Genomic DNA, 13,104 nt, shown 5'->3' on the forward strand with positions numbered 1-13,104 from the left:
TTTTTTATTTTTCTGTGTGTGTGTGTGGTTTTAATATTCACAATTGTATGTTTGTCACTGCATGTTTTAAAGTTTATACATATATGTTTTTCATTTCTCTGATTGTCACGAATTGCTGGGCATTCATGATATAGGGCTGACCTGTTCCTGTCCTTTTAGATATCTTCCCTTACAATCCTCCATATTGAACCTCTATGAGACACATGGTCAGTCACATTGACATACCCTCACTCCAGTGTGATGTGCTTTCAGTTAGGGTGAATTGTGCATTTGCTAAAATTACTTTAAAAATTAAATAGTTGTTTAAAGAGGTTTCAATTCCATAAGTCAGGTTATGAGTATAGTATATCTTGTTCACTGTCATTCCTTCCATCATTTTTCTTTTCTCCTATCCCTATCTTCAAGTTATGTTGTTCAGTATTTACATAATGTACATTGAATATAATGACTGCATTTTCTCACCCTTCCTCCATTCTAAAGTTACTTTTATTTATTCTCTTAAAAAATTTATTGTTATTATACAAGTATTGTTCAGAGAGGTTACAATTACATCAGTCAGGTCAAGATTACATTCCTTTTTGGACAGTATCATCCCTTCCCTCAATATAGTTACTTTAAAAAAGATTATTTTATAATATTTGAGAGAAATGTATGATTTCTAATATTTTTGTGTGGTTTAGTTTGCCAACCCAGACTTTATGGAATCTATCTCCGATGTTGTTGATGAAGTAATACAGAACTGTCCCATAGATGTACGCCGTCCGCTGTATAAGGTAAAAACTGCTTGGGTAAAGTACTTGGATTTTATCTCCAAATTTTATCTCCAAGTTATTTTTGTCAGTGGGTAGAGTTTGACCTGGGCTCTGAGACTTGTTACAGGCACTGTAATGATAATAATAACAATAATAATCTTTTTTTTTTTTGTCGGTTTTTGGGCTTAGCTGCTGTCCCTGTGTTCTTCAGCTCAAGGCGAGCACTCTACCCTTGAGCCACAGCACCACTTCCAGTTTTCTGGTAGTTAATTGGAGATAAGAGTCTCACGTAGGGCTGGGAAGGTGGCTCAGTGGTAGAGCGCTTGCCTTGCATGCCTGAGGCCCTGGGTTCGATTCCTCAGCACCACATAAGCAAAAAGAAAAAAGCCGGAAGTGGCGCTGTGGCTCAAGTGGTAGAGTGCTAGCCTTGAGCTAGGGAAGAGCTGAGGGACAGTGCCCAGGCCTAGAGTTCAGGCCCCATAACTGACGAGAAAAAAAAAAAAAGAGTCTCGGGAATTTTTCTGCCTAGACTGGCTTTGAACTGCAATCCTCCGATTTGGCCTTCTGAGTAGCTAGAATTACAGGTGTGAGCCACTGTAATTGTTTTTTTTTTTGGGGGGGGGGGTGGGGTCCGGTTGTGGGGCCTGAACTCTGGGCCTGGGCGCTGTCCCTCAGCTCTTCAGCTCAAGGCTAGCGCTCTACCACTTGAGCCACAGTGCCACTTCCAGGTTTTTTCTTTTTTGCTTATGTGGTGCTGAGGAATCGAACCCAGGGCCTCAGGCGTTCAAGGCAAGCGCTCTACCACTGGGCCAACTTCCCAGCCCGAGCCACTGTAATTGTAAGAGGAGATGATTTAAAGGTTTGGGCTTGGACATATGATATAGCTAATTGGAGGGATTTAGTTTAAATATTGTACTGTCTTGTAACTGGGAAAGCTATATTTGAAGTGGGACAGTTTTAGCTATAGATTGATTAAAAGATCAAAGTGACACCTATCATTCTTTTTGTAAACGGGTCAGGATCAGTGCAGTATAGAGTAGGGAGGGAGACATGAGAGCCTGGAGGGGAACAGTCAGAGAGAATGTATTCATGTGATGGTTCTCAGATTGTTTGGAATTCTGGAACTTGGATTGAAAACAATCTAGTTCTTAAAATTATGTCATAATGTGTCCCAAGGTGGCAAGACTTATCTTTATCTCACTTGGAAGAGAATCCTGATGGTTTCTGGTCTCTAAAGCTGATTACAACACAGGAAATACTGAAATAACGTGGAACCCCTACAAGCTTCTGTCATTTAAGTGAATCAAGCAAATCGAGAGAAGGGCAGATTGCACTTAATTAGGAGAGGGGATCAAGGCCAGTTTGAAAAAATGCCACCTGACCCCAGAGTTGGCCTTTGGTGTTGGGGAGACCAGCCTGGTACAGGGCAGGTTGTGAGCACTGCTAGAGTGAGGGGCTGGGAAGTGCAAGGAATTTGTTTCCCCACAGCTGTGGGTGGTGTAGAAGGAGTAGGAGGTAGTGGGAAATGAATTTCAGAGGGAAGTGGACCAGCAAGAGAACGTCTTTAAATCTGCTTTAGCAGTGGGCTGGAAGTTGTTAAAAATCCCTCTTATTTTTGTCAGGAAGATATGAATATATCTCAGTATAGTTCACAGTTGATTTTTCTGTAATAAATTGCTTGAATTGGGACGGTGTGTGTATATACACATACATACACATATACACCATATGTGTGTTTTATATATATACGTATATATATAATTTTTCACTGCCTTTTAAATAAAAAAATGCATATTGCAAAACAACTGAATGTGTATATATAATTTCTTATTAATATTTAATTAGTTCAGATGTCTTTAATATTTGAAACAAAATTAGAAAAGCATAAAGCATATATCATTGATTTTTATCATCCTTTCCTTTTCCTTTCCTTTTTTTTTGTTGGTCTTAGGGCTTGAACTCTGGGTCTGGGTGCTGTCTCTGAGCTCTTCAGATCAAGGCTAGGGATCTACTGCTTGAGCCACAGCACCACTTCTGGTTTTTTGGTGGTTAACTGGAGGTGAGAGTCTCATGGACTTTCCTTGCCCAGGCTGGCTTTGAACTGTGATCCTCAGATCTCAACCTCCTGAGTAGCTAGGATTACAGGCGTGAGCCACCAGCGCCCAGCTTCCCTTTTTTCCTTTTCCTTTTTTTGTGCTAAGGATTGAACCCAGGGCCTTCTGTGTGCTAAGCAAGACTAACTACCTCAGTTACATCCCTAGCCTCTCATCTTTTTCAAATTGGCCACTTGTCAGCTGAAATCCTGGTTGAAATCTTGGCCAGATGAAAAGGGCTGCTCTGGCCAGGGTAGCAGGCAGAGAAGTTGTTTCTTCTCTCTCTTCTCCCTCTCCTCGTCCTCGTCCTCGTCCTCGTCCTCCTCCTCCTCCTCCTCCTCTTTCTTCTTCTTCCTTCTCTCCCCCCCCCCTTCTTTTGTCTGAGCCTGGGACTTGAACTTATTGTCTGCTGTTTGCTTTTGCTCATTGGCTGATTCTCCTCTGCCTGAGCCATGCCTGAAACTCAAAGGGTCCTTTCCTTTTCCTTTTCCTTTTCTTTTCTCTTTCTCTTTCCCTTTCCCTTTTCCTTTCCTTTCTTTTACAGAATTTTCCTTTTCACCCCCAGTTCCACACTTCGTATAATTTTCTTTTTTGGTTGGTCGTGGGGCTTGAACTCTGGGCCTGGGTGCTGTCCCTCAGCTCTTCAGCTCACGGCAAGCGTTCTATCTCTTGAGCCACAGCACCACTTCCTGTTTTCTAGTAGTTTATTAGAGATCAGAGTTTCATGGACTTTTCTGCCTGGGTTGGCTTTGAACTGTGACCCTCAGATCTCAGCCTCCTGAGTAGCTTGGAATACAGGCATGAGCCACCGGTGCCCAGCTTTTTTTATTGCTTTGAATGGATATTTCTTGCTAACATATAAGTGGAAGATTTATTTTTGTCTTACTGAGAAGAGAAGCCTTGTGATATCTATGTGTTTGCCTAGTGGAAAACTTTTTTTTGTGTGTATGCTGGTCCTGGGGCTCGAGAGCTGGGCCCTGCCCCTGCGCTTTTTTGCTCAAAGCTAGCATTCTACCACTTGAGCCACAGCTCCACTCCCAGCTTTTGGGTAGTTAATTGAAGGTAAGAGTCTCACAGACTTTCTTGCCTGGGCTGCCAGTCTCAGATCTTGGCCTTCTGCGTGGCTAGGGTTACAGGTGTGAGCCACCAGTGTCTGGGCAGTGGGTAACTTTTAAGGAGCTGCAGCAGCCTGACTGTGGTTCACGCATATGATCTTAACTGCTCAGCAGGTTGAGGGACAGAGACTGTGGTTTGAAACCTTCATGAGCAGAAGAGTCAGAGCCCATCTCTAGTTAATCAGCAAAACACTAGGACGGAGGCCTGAGCGGCTAGAGTAGAATACCAACAGGCCTGACAGGCTTGGAGCCCGGGTACTGATAAAAACAACCAGATTGCAGCGAGTGAGCGATAAAGGTATAGAGGGTGCTGTGCCAGGGCTCTGGCAGCATTGTGTCTGGAGTACCTGCAGAATACCAGATAGGTACCTGCATGCTGTGGGCCGAGGATAAGTGTGAGCCAGGGTGGATGTGGCATTTTAGGAGGCTTCTTAGGGTCAGTGTTCTACATGTGCTCCACCAAGATGGAAGGCTCTGCCTCTGTGGTGTTCAGTATGCTGCTCTTGTGCTGAGCAACAGCGTTTTAATTTATACCAATTTACATGGCATGTGTGGCAGGTGGCTACTCTGTGCACAGCTCCGTCCCAGTACTGGAGGTTTGTGTGGTCTGCTCAGAGGGAAGACAGGTATTCCAGGCAGTGGAAATAATCTGTGGAGCTAAGGGAGTAGAGTGTGTTTGGAAGGAAATTCAGCATCACTGGACCTAATATTTGAACATGGAATAAGTGCTTGGGACCAGATGTTCAGGGATAGGCAGGAAGTGGTGTGCAAGTCACTGTGTGCTGTCTGGGATTCCTAGACCACCTAGAGCAGCCTCACACAGGAGGACCTTGAGGGCCTCAGGCAAGGATGTAAGCAACCTGACGGGGTTAGAAGAGTTCTTGGGGGTATCAGGGACATGGGCTGAAAATGCAATGTTTGGGGTCTGGAAGACCACTGGGAGGACCTTGGTGTGGCCCAGTGCTGGGGACAGAGCCCAGGAAGCACTGTAGCACTGAGCTAGCTACTCTGTAACCTCAGTCCCTGTGAGCATTCCCATCACTGCTGCAGTTACACATGGTGGCTGATAGGTGGCGTTGTGTGTCTGTCGAACGGAGTCGGAAATGGAAAGACTTGGAAAAAAATTATATTAAGTGAAGTAAACCAGGCCCAAAGAAACATAGGTCCCATGGTTTCCCTTGTTTGCAATAACTAGTACATGTCTAGGACAAGCAGAGAAGGTCAAAGGCTATGTACATATGACCACATGAGATAATGTTAAGCAAAATGTACCCCAAGACGGGGACACGAGTGGTTTTTTCTTTATTGCTATTGTTTTTAATGTACTTACAATGCACTATGTGATTCTTTTGTTTGTTCTTCCCCCATAGTATAACCCCTGTTTTCACTGGATTTGATGCCGGTGTCCTGCATCTTGTATATACATTTTTGTAATTTGGGGAGGGGGAGGGATATTGGGGAACGCTTAAATGGGGATGCAGACTGACCCACTGTGATGAAGATGAGATGTACAGGACACTATGTTGAAAACGAACTTTACAATGTCAGGGTTGGGGTGCGGAAGGAGTTGGGGAGGTGAGGGAAGTGATGGTAGGGCGAACAAAGGAGGAGGTAACAATGCTCTCTATGAAATGTACTCATTACCCTACTCATGTAACTGTAACCCCTCTGTACAACATTTTTAATATATCTGTATATATATAAAAGAAGCACACCATGGGGCTGGGAAGGTGGCTCAGTGGTAGAGCGCTTGCCTTGAGCTGAAGAGCTGAGGGACAGTGCCCAGGCCCAGAGTTCAGGCCCCACGACCAACAAAAAAAAAAAAAGAAGCACACCTGTAACACAAAATGCTCAACATCACAGGAGTGGGAAGCTTTGTTATATTTAGCACCAAACTAGATAGATATTAATGAATAAACTTGCTGTTGATGTGGATTTCATTTTAAATCCTTCTGGATTAAATTTTAGTGGAGCTACCTAGTTGTGTGTGGTATTTATGATTCTATGTGCCGTGGTATTCTTTATCTGTATAGATTTGTAGAGGTGACTTCAAACAAAGAATTTTATTTAGTATCATAAAGTACACATGAACACAGCTAGGTATGTCTTGTTGTAATCATGGAGGATTCTTGAAAAATGTACTCAGCAGCTGGGTGCTGGTGGCTCATACCAGTAATCCTAGCTACTCAAGTGGCTGAGATCTGAGGATCGTGGTTTGAAGCCAGCTTGAGCAAGAAGCTCCCTAAGACTCTTATCTCCAGTGAACTACAAAAAAAAAGTCAGAAGTGGTGCTGTGGCTCAAGTGATAGAGTGTTTCACCTTGAGCAAAAGAAGCTCAGGGACAGTGCCCAGACCCTGAGTTCAAGCCCCTGGACTGACAAAAAAGAAAAAAATTACTCAGCACAATGAACTTAATAAATCCACAAAACCTTTCAGCAAGCTACAGGATACTGCAATGTAAAAACCCAGTCTCTGTGTGGGAAAGTTACACTCATTATTTCTGATTTAAAATACATATTCAGTTTAGAAAACTTGAGATAAACCAAAAGCCTTAATAAAGAAAGCAGAAGTCTTTCTGTTATTGACTGTCAGTTACCACTTTGATTTCTTTTATTGCCCAGAAATGCAAACTAGTAGATGGATATATTTTATATTCTTTGTGTTCACTTAAAATTACTTTGTGAGCACTTGGTTAAGAAATTAAGACTCTAGCCGTGCAGTGGTGGCTCACGCCTGTAATCTCTCTCTCTCTCTCCTCTCTCTCCTCTCTCTCCTCTCTCTCTCTCTCTCTCTCTCTCTCTCTCTCTCTCTCTCTGTTGTGGGGCTTGAACTCTGGGCCTGGGCGCTGCCACTTCCAGTTTTCTGGTAGTTTATTGGAGATAAGAGTCTCACAGACTTTCCTGCCCTGACTGGCTTTGAACTGCAATCCTCAGATCTCAAGTCTCCCAAGTAGCAAGGATTACAGGTGTGAGCCACCAGTGCCCAGCTTTCCAGAACCATTTTCTAACGAGGTTTCACGCTTCTGCTGTGTCTGTTTCAGTACTAATTCATTTCCTAAGGTTTTTTTTTTTTTTTAATGTTAGGTCACAGTTTATTTCTTTACCAAAAGTTGTGTGTATGTACAGTGGGCATAATCTGACATACGTGGGAATGCCTGAAATCTGGAGCTGAGTGGTTCTGACTTAGGTTTTGCTGACTTGAGTGGAGCAGGTACTTTCTGACTAAAAAGCATACCCATCTCACAGGTCTTTGCATACATTTGGCTTTTCAGTTACAGTGCTAAGTGGGCTTTGACAGCAGGTTGCTGGTGGCCAGAACCGTAACCCATGAAATGTACTCATTTACTCATGAGAAATTACTTTGTCTTCCCCAGTTAGAATGAATCATGTGGAGTTTTGGCTTTTATTGAAGGCTCTTGAGAAGTGTTCTTTTTGGATCGCCGTGGTTAAGCGTCGGCAGCTACGCAGCATGTGTCTTCACACAGTGGAGCCACTTACCAGTGTCATGGCTGGCTGTGCCTCTCTTCCCCAGGTGCAAGCTGGGCAGGGGGAAGGTTGGTGTTCTGAGGACCTAATTGCTGGAGGATGTAACTAGGTAATCCTTGCCCAGGATTAAAGCATGGTACTTGGTATATAGTAACAATTTCATAGTAATTATGTTAAGAACTAAAAACATAGTTTTATTCTCTTGGTCCCATGAGCTGTGGTATTTGGCAGGTCTATAGTTTCCTGGCTTTGGGGCTTTGGGCCAATACTTAATTTTCAGCATTAGCACTTGAATCTGTGAACTGGGGTGATGACAGCTACATGTGAATATTCTGTGGCTTATGTGGGGGTAAAGGCTGTCATAGCACAGTAGCTGCCACATGCTGAACCTATTATTATTATTGTTATTGACACTGATTACAAATTACAAATTAAAAAGACACGTGGAAATAAAAATCTTTTATGGGACAGATTGGGAATATCAGTTTAGTCAGAGAAAATGCTGTAGTTTTATTATCCCTTTATTAGAGTCAGTTTGTTATAAAAGGCCGTTTCATTTTAATGTCTATTTATGAATCCAGTGCATTTTGATCAGTGACCCTCCATTCTCCTCCCTTCCCTGCCCTTATATCATTTTCACACATGTACAGTAGATTACTGTGGCTACATTTACTTTCCTTCCCCTGTCTGTTCACCTGCCCCTCTCCCCCAGCTGCCCACACTCTAGTCCAGACATATTTGAGCTTCCTAATGTTCCTTACACTGTCAGTTAATTGTTCAAGTGGATTTCACTGCAGCATTACACATCTCAAATCATGTTTCAGGTGGGGCTGGTGGCTCACACCTGAAATCCTAGCTATTCAGGAGGCTGAGATCTGAGGATCACGGATCAAAGCCAGTTTGGGCAGGAAAGCCCATGAGACTCTTTTATCTCCAATAAACCACTCAGAAAACAGGAAGTAGCACTGTGGATCAAGTGTTCGACTGCTCCCCTTGAGCTGAGGAGCTGAGGGACAGTGCCCAGGCCCAGAGTTCAAGCCCCACAACCAACAAAAAACCAACCAAACAAAATAATCATGTTTCAGTTGGCTTGATTGTATATTCACATTCACATACATACACACATGCAGATGTATGATCCTGTATGTGTGTACTTACATGTTTGTGTTTTGTTTCTAATGTCCACAAATGAGAGAAAACATGCAACCTTTGTCTTTCTGAGCCTGGTTTATTTTGTTTGACAGGTTCTGTAGGTCCATCCATTTCCCTGTGATATAATTCTTTATAGCTGATCAGTAGTATTCGTTGGAATACACAAATACAAATACACTCACTAATTTCACATTGTCTTGATCCATTCATTGACTGTAGGGCAGTCATTTATTGGTTGTTTCCATGGCTTGGTGGTTGTGAATAGGGCTGCAATAAACATGGTGTGCAGGTGCCTCTACTATATCTCCTCCATTCCTGAGAATTCTGCCCACAGTAAGCAGGGAGTGTGCCTGCTTTAGTTTTATTTTTATTCCAGTAGGGTAGCTATATAAAATATTCTCTAATTTTAGTCTGACGCCGGTAGCTCATGCCTGTAATCCTAGCTACTCAGGAGACTGAGAGCTGAGGATCGTGGTTCAAAGCCATCCCAGGCAGGAAAGTCCGTGAGACTATCTCCAATTAACCTCTAGAAAACTGGAAGTGGCGTTGTGGCTCAAGTGGTAGGTGCCCACCTTGAGCTGAAGAGCTGAGGGACAATGCCTAGGCCCAGAGTTCAAGCCCACAACTGACCACCCCCCAGGGGAAAAAAAAATATACACACACACACACATATTCTCTTCCCTTTTTTTTTTTTTTTGTTGGTTGTGGGGCTTGAACTCTGGGTCTGGGTGCTGTCCCTGAGCTCTTCAGCTTAAGGCAAAGCACTCTACCACTTGAGCCACAGCACCACTTCCGGTTTTCTGGTGGTTCATTGGACATAAGAGTCTCATGGACTTTCTTGCCTGGGCTGGCTTTGAACCACAATCCTCAGCTCTCAGCCTCCTGAGTAGCTAGGATTACAGGCGTGAGCCACTGGCACCCAACTAAAATATATATAGTCTCTAATTTTAACTAATTCCATTTTGCAGCTTTGTAGTAGGATGTGGCTTTGTAGTAAGATGTGATTTGATGTTTAACAGAGTAGTGCATTTTGAGTTTTTGTCCCTTTTTTATTAGCATGCATCAGTTGAATACATTGTACACAGTGTACCCGTATCCTCACATCCCCTGACCCCCCATTCTACTTCTTCCTCTTGAAAATCTCCTCAGGTTTCATCATTTCATTTTCATACAGGACAAGAAATTTCAGTTTTATTTCTTCTATCAAGATGTACAAAGACGATGCATTATCAAAGGAAGGAGGGGCGGCTCCTCCCTAGGTGAATTATACGGAAGGTCCAGGCTGAGGCCTTGCCAGATGCAGGTGGTGCTGAGCTGCAGAGGCAGAGGGGGCTGGGTGTTGGCCCAGCCCTGTGAGGTCCGCTTGCTCATTTATTCACTGAGGGATGCTGCTTGGGACGTGCTTGCCCTTGTGGGCACCGTGAGATCAGCCGTGCCCAGAGCAGGTGCAGAGTCCCTCCGGCTTGGGAGAGGCATGTGCTTGTTGCATGGCCCCAGTACAGTGTCAGAGCTGGGGTGGATGGGGAGCGGGAGAGCAGGAACACAGTTCTGGGCTGGGGGTGTGGTGAGGGAGTGTGGAAGGGTCTCCTAGCACGCGTGGAAGCTGAGACCAGGGGGCTTTGTGAGATCCCAGGAGTGGTCTTGAGCAGGAGACTAACACTAACAGCTTAGTGAGGGAGGGTTTCAGAAAGTGGGCCCGGTAAGTGTTTGCTGACGTGTTAAGCCTCCATGGAATTGAAATCTAATGAAGCTGACTTGAGCTGGGTGCAGGGGACTCAGACCTCTAACCCTAGCTTCTCAGAAGGCTGAGTTCTGAGGATCGAGGTTCAAAGCCACTGCGCAGAAAAATCCAAGAGACTCATCTCCAATTGACTACTCAAAAGTAGTAGGTGCTGCTGGCACTCTCTCTCTCTCTCTCTCTCTCTCTCTCTCTCTCTCTCTCACACACACACACACACACACACACACAAATCTCTTCCGCTCTTTCCCCTCTCTTTTCTCTCCCTTCTCTCTCTCCTTTCTCCCATCTCTCTTCCCTCTCCTCTCTCTCCTCTCTCTTTCCTGGATGCCATGATATGAAATACTCCCTGCCATAAATCATTAAAACCTCTGAAGCTAGTAGGCAAAAAAAAAAAAAAAAAAAAAAAAAAAGGAAAGAAAAAGCCAGAAGTGGAGCTATGGCTCAAGTGGTAGAGCAAAAAGCTGAGGCAGAGTGCACAGGCCCTGAGTTCAGACCCCAGGATGAACAAAAAAAGAAATGTTTTAAGTAACCGTGAATAAAGTATCAGTTTAACTCTTTTTTCATTACTTCAGGACCAATAGGAATGTGAACTTATGCTTATGCTTTGTTAGGGTGCTCTATCCTTGAACCATGCCTCTACCCCTGCTTTTACTTGTTATCATCATTAGTATTATTTTTTTTTAAATTTAAAAAAAATTTTTTTTTGGTGGGGGGGGGGTCTGGATGTGGGACCTGAACTCTGGGTCTGGGCGCTGTCCCTTAGCTCTTCAGCTCAAGGCTAGCGCAATACCACTTGAGCCACAGCGCCACTTCCGGCATTTTTTTTTCTGCTTATGTGGTGCTGAGGAATCAAACCCAGGGCCTCATGCATGCAAGGCAAGCGCTCTACCACTGAGCCACCTTCCCAGCCCAAAAACTCTTTTATTTATTTATTTATTTTTTGGGTCCAGTCATGGGGCCTGAACTCTGGGCCTGGGCGCTGTCCCTCAACTCTTCAGCTCAAGGCTAGCGCTCTACCACTTGAGCCACAGCACCACTTCTGGCTTCTTTTCTTTTTGCTTATGTGGTGCTGGGGAATTGAACTCAGGGCCTCATGCATGCAAGGCAAGCGCTCTACCACTGAGCCACCTTCCCAGCCCCTAGTATTATTTTTTGTGTTGTTACCAGGGCTTGAAATCAGGGCTTCAACTCTTGCTTGGCTATTTTCTCAAGGATGATGCTCTATTACTTGAGCTATACTTCCACTCTGGCTTTTTGCTGATTAATGGGATAAGAGTTTCACCAATATTCCTGTCCAGGCTGGCTTTGAACCTTGATCCTCAGATCTTAGCTTCTTTTTTTTGTTGTTGTCAGTCGTGGGGCGTGAACTCTAGGTCTGGGCTCTTTCAGCTCAAGGCCAGTGCTCACAGAACCACTTCTGTCTTAGGTTCTTTTGAGATAGGGTTCTCTTGCCTGGGCTGTGATCATTTTACTTCAGACTGGCTTCATAGAGAAGGAGTCTTGTGGACTTTTTGGTTGATCTCATCTTCCCACATAGTTTGGGATGACAGGCATGTGTCACTGAGCCCAGAGATTGGGAGGGGCTCATAAGTTTTCCTGCTCAGGCTCCAGCTGTAGTCCTTCCTACCTCAGCCTGCCTTTCAGCTCTGAGCTGTCGGCAGCAACTAGAGCCCGACCATGGCATCATTTTTAAAAGACTGCCTTAGAAAAATGTTTACTTTCTCCTCCATAGGAAATTGGTTAAGAGGCTATATGGTCATCCTTCTGGGTATAGAGTCATTAAGTAAGCGCTGTTGCTTTACTTTGAGAGGAGATAGAATATACTATTGGTAAGTTCATTAGCTTATCTTTAAAACTTTTTTCATTTTCCCCTCCCTCCCCACTATGATGGCACAAAGGCATACCAGTAATAAACCAGAGCAAGTGACTAGATTTGAATAGCTCTGACTAAGCAGCAAGTTGTGGCAACATGTTAATGCCCATAGAAGACTAGTTAGGTAGTTGGTCTTATTTCTGTGCAAGCTAGCTGTATAGTTAGGTTGAGAAGGCGGGAATGCAAGCTGGAGGAGCGTGTTATCTCCTTACCCTTCTCCCTCCTTCTTGGGAATATCCTGATGTCTGACAGGCTTCAGGCTAACCAGGCATTTTCCTCTGGGGGTCAGCCAGTGTTGGTAAAAAAAATGTCCCTGCCCCTGTAGAGTTGGCCAAGGGGCTTTGGGTGGAGTTGGGTGTGATTTATTTCTTGTTTTCAAGTACCAGGAAGAGTGCGCTGGCAGGAGAGAGTTCAGAGGGCAGAAGTAAAAATTTGGATAGGGATGAGCGGGAAAGGGGTGCTTTTATAGCTAAATATTGAGACGAGGCTTTCCCTTGTTTTTGGCATTATAACCTTAAAATTTTGACTATATTGTTATGTGCCTCATGATGAAAGGTAAAAACTTATTCCTTTTCAGCCAGGCGTGGTGGTGCACGCCCGTAATCCCAGAACTTGGGAGGCAGACGCGGGAGGACCACAAGTTTGAAGCCAGCCTGGACTCCATAGTAAGTTTAAAGGCCAGCCTGGACTACGTATAGCAAGACCCCCCTCCCCCCCAATAATTGTCCTGTTCCTTCAAAGACTTTTAACAAGTACGGATACTCCCTTTGCAACTTGTTTTGGGTATACAGGTGTTTAAAGGCAGACTGTGCTTTGCTCTGTTAGGAGGTGGGAAGTTGTTTTACCTAGACTGGCTTCCAGGAGCAGAGTGGTAGGGCTGTCTCATGGGGCAG

The 13,104-nt window shown here is 44.3% G+C and overlaps 1 protein-coding gene across 4 annotated transcripts in view; it reads left to right on the top strand.

The window, feature by feature from the left end:
- Positions 1 to 13,104, top strand: part of Actr3b (actin related protein 3B) — a 57,610-nt gene that overhangs the window by 37,015 nt on the left and 7,491 nt on the right. For 2 of the 4 annotated variants that reach the window (XM_042677289.1, XM_042677292.1), the window contains one exon: positions 681 to 773. The exons of 1 other annotated variant lie outside the window; for it this stretch is intronic. In XM_042677289.1, coding sequence (XP_042533223.1) covers positions 681 to 773 — 93 coding nt within the window. Of the gene's footprint in view, positions 1 to 680; positions 774 to 12,788; positions 12,877 to 13,104 lie in introns of all 4 variants that reach the window. One more of the 4 variants, XM_042677291.1, reaches the window with a different exon arrangement.

This window comes from Dipodomys spectabilis, unplaced genomic scaffold (assembly GCF_019054845.1).
Source record: "Dipodomys spectabilis isolate Male_0828 unplaced genomic scaffold, ASM1905484v1 ptg000034l, whole genome shotgun sequence".
NCBI lineage: Eukaryota > Metazoa > Chordata > Mammalia > Rodentia > Heteromyidae > Dipodomys > Dipodomys spectabilis.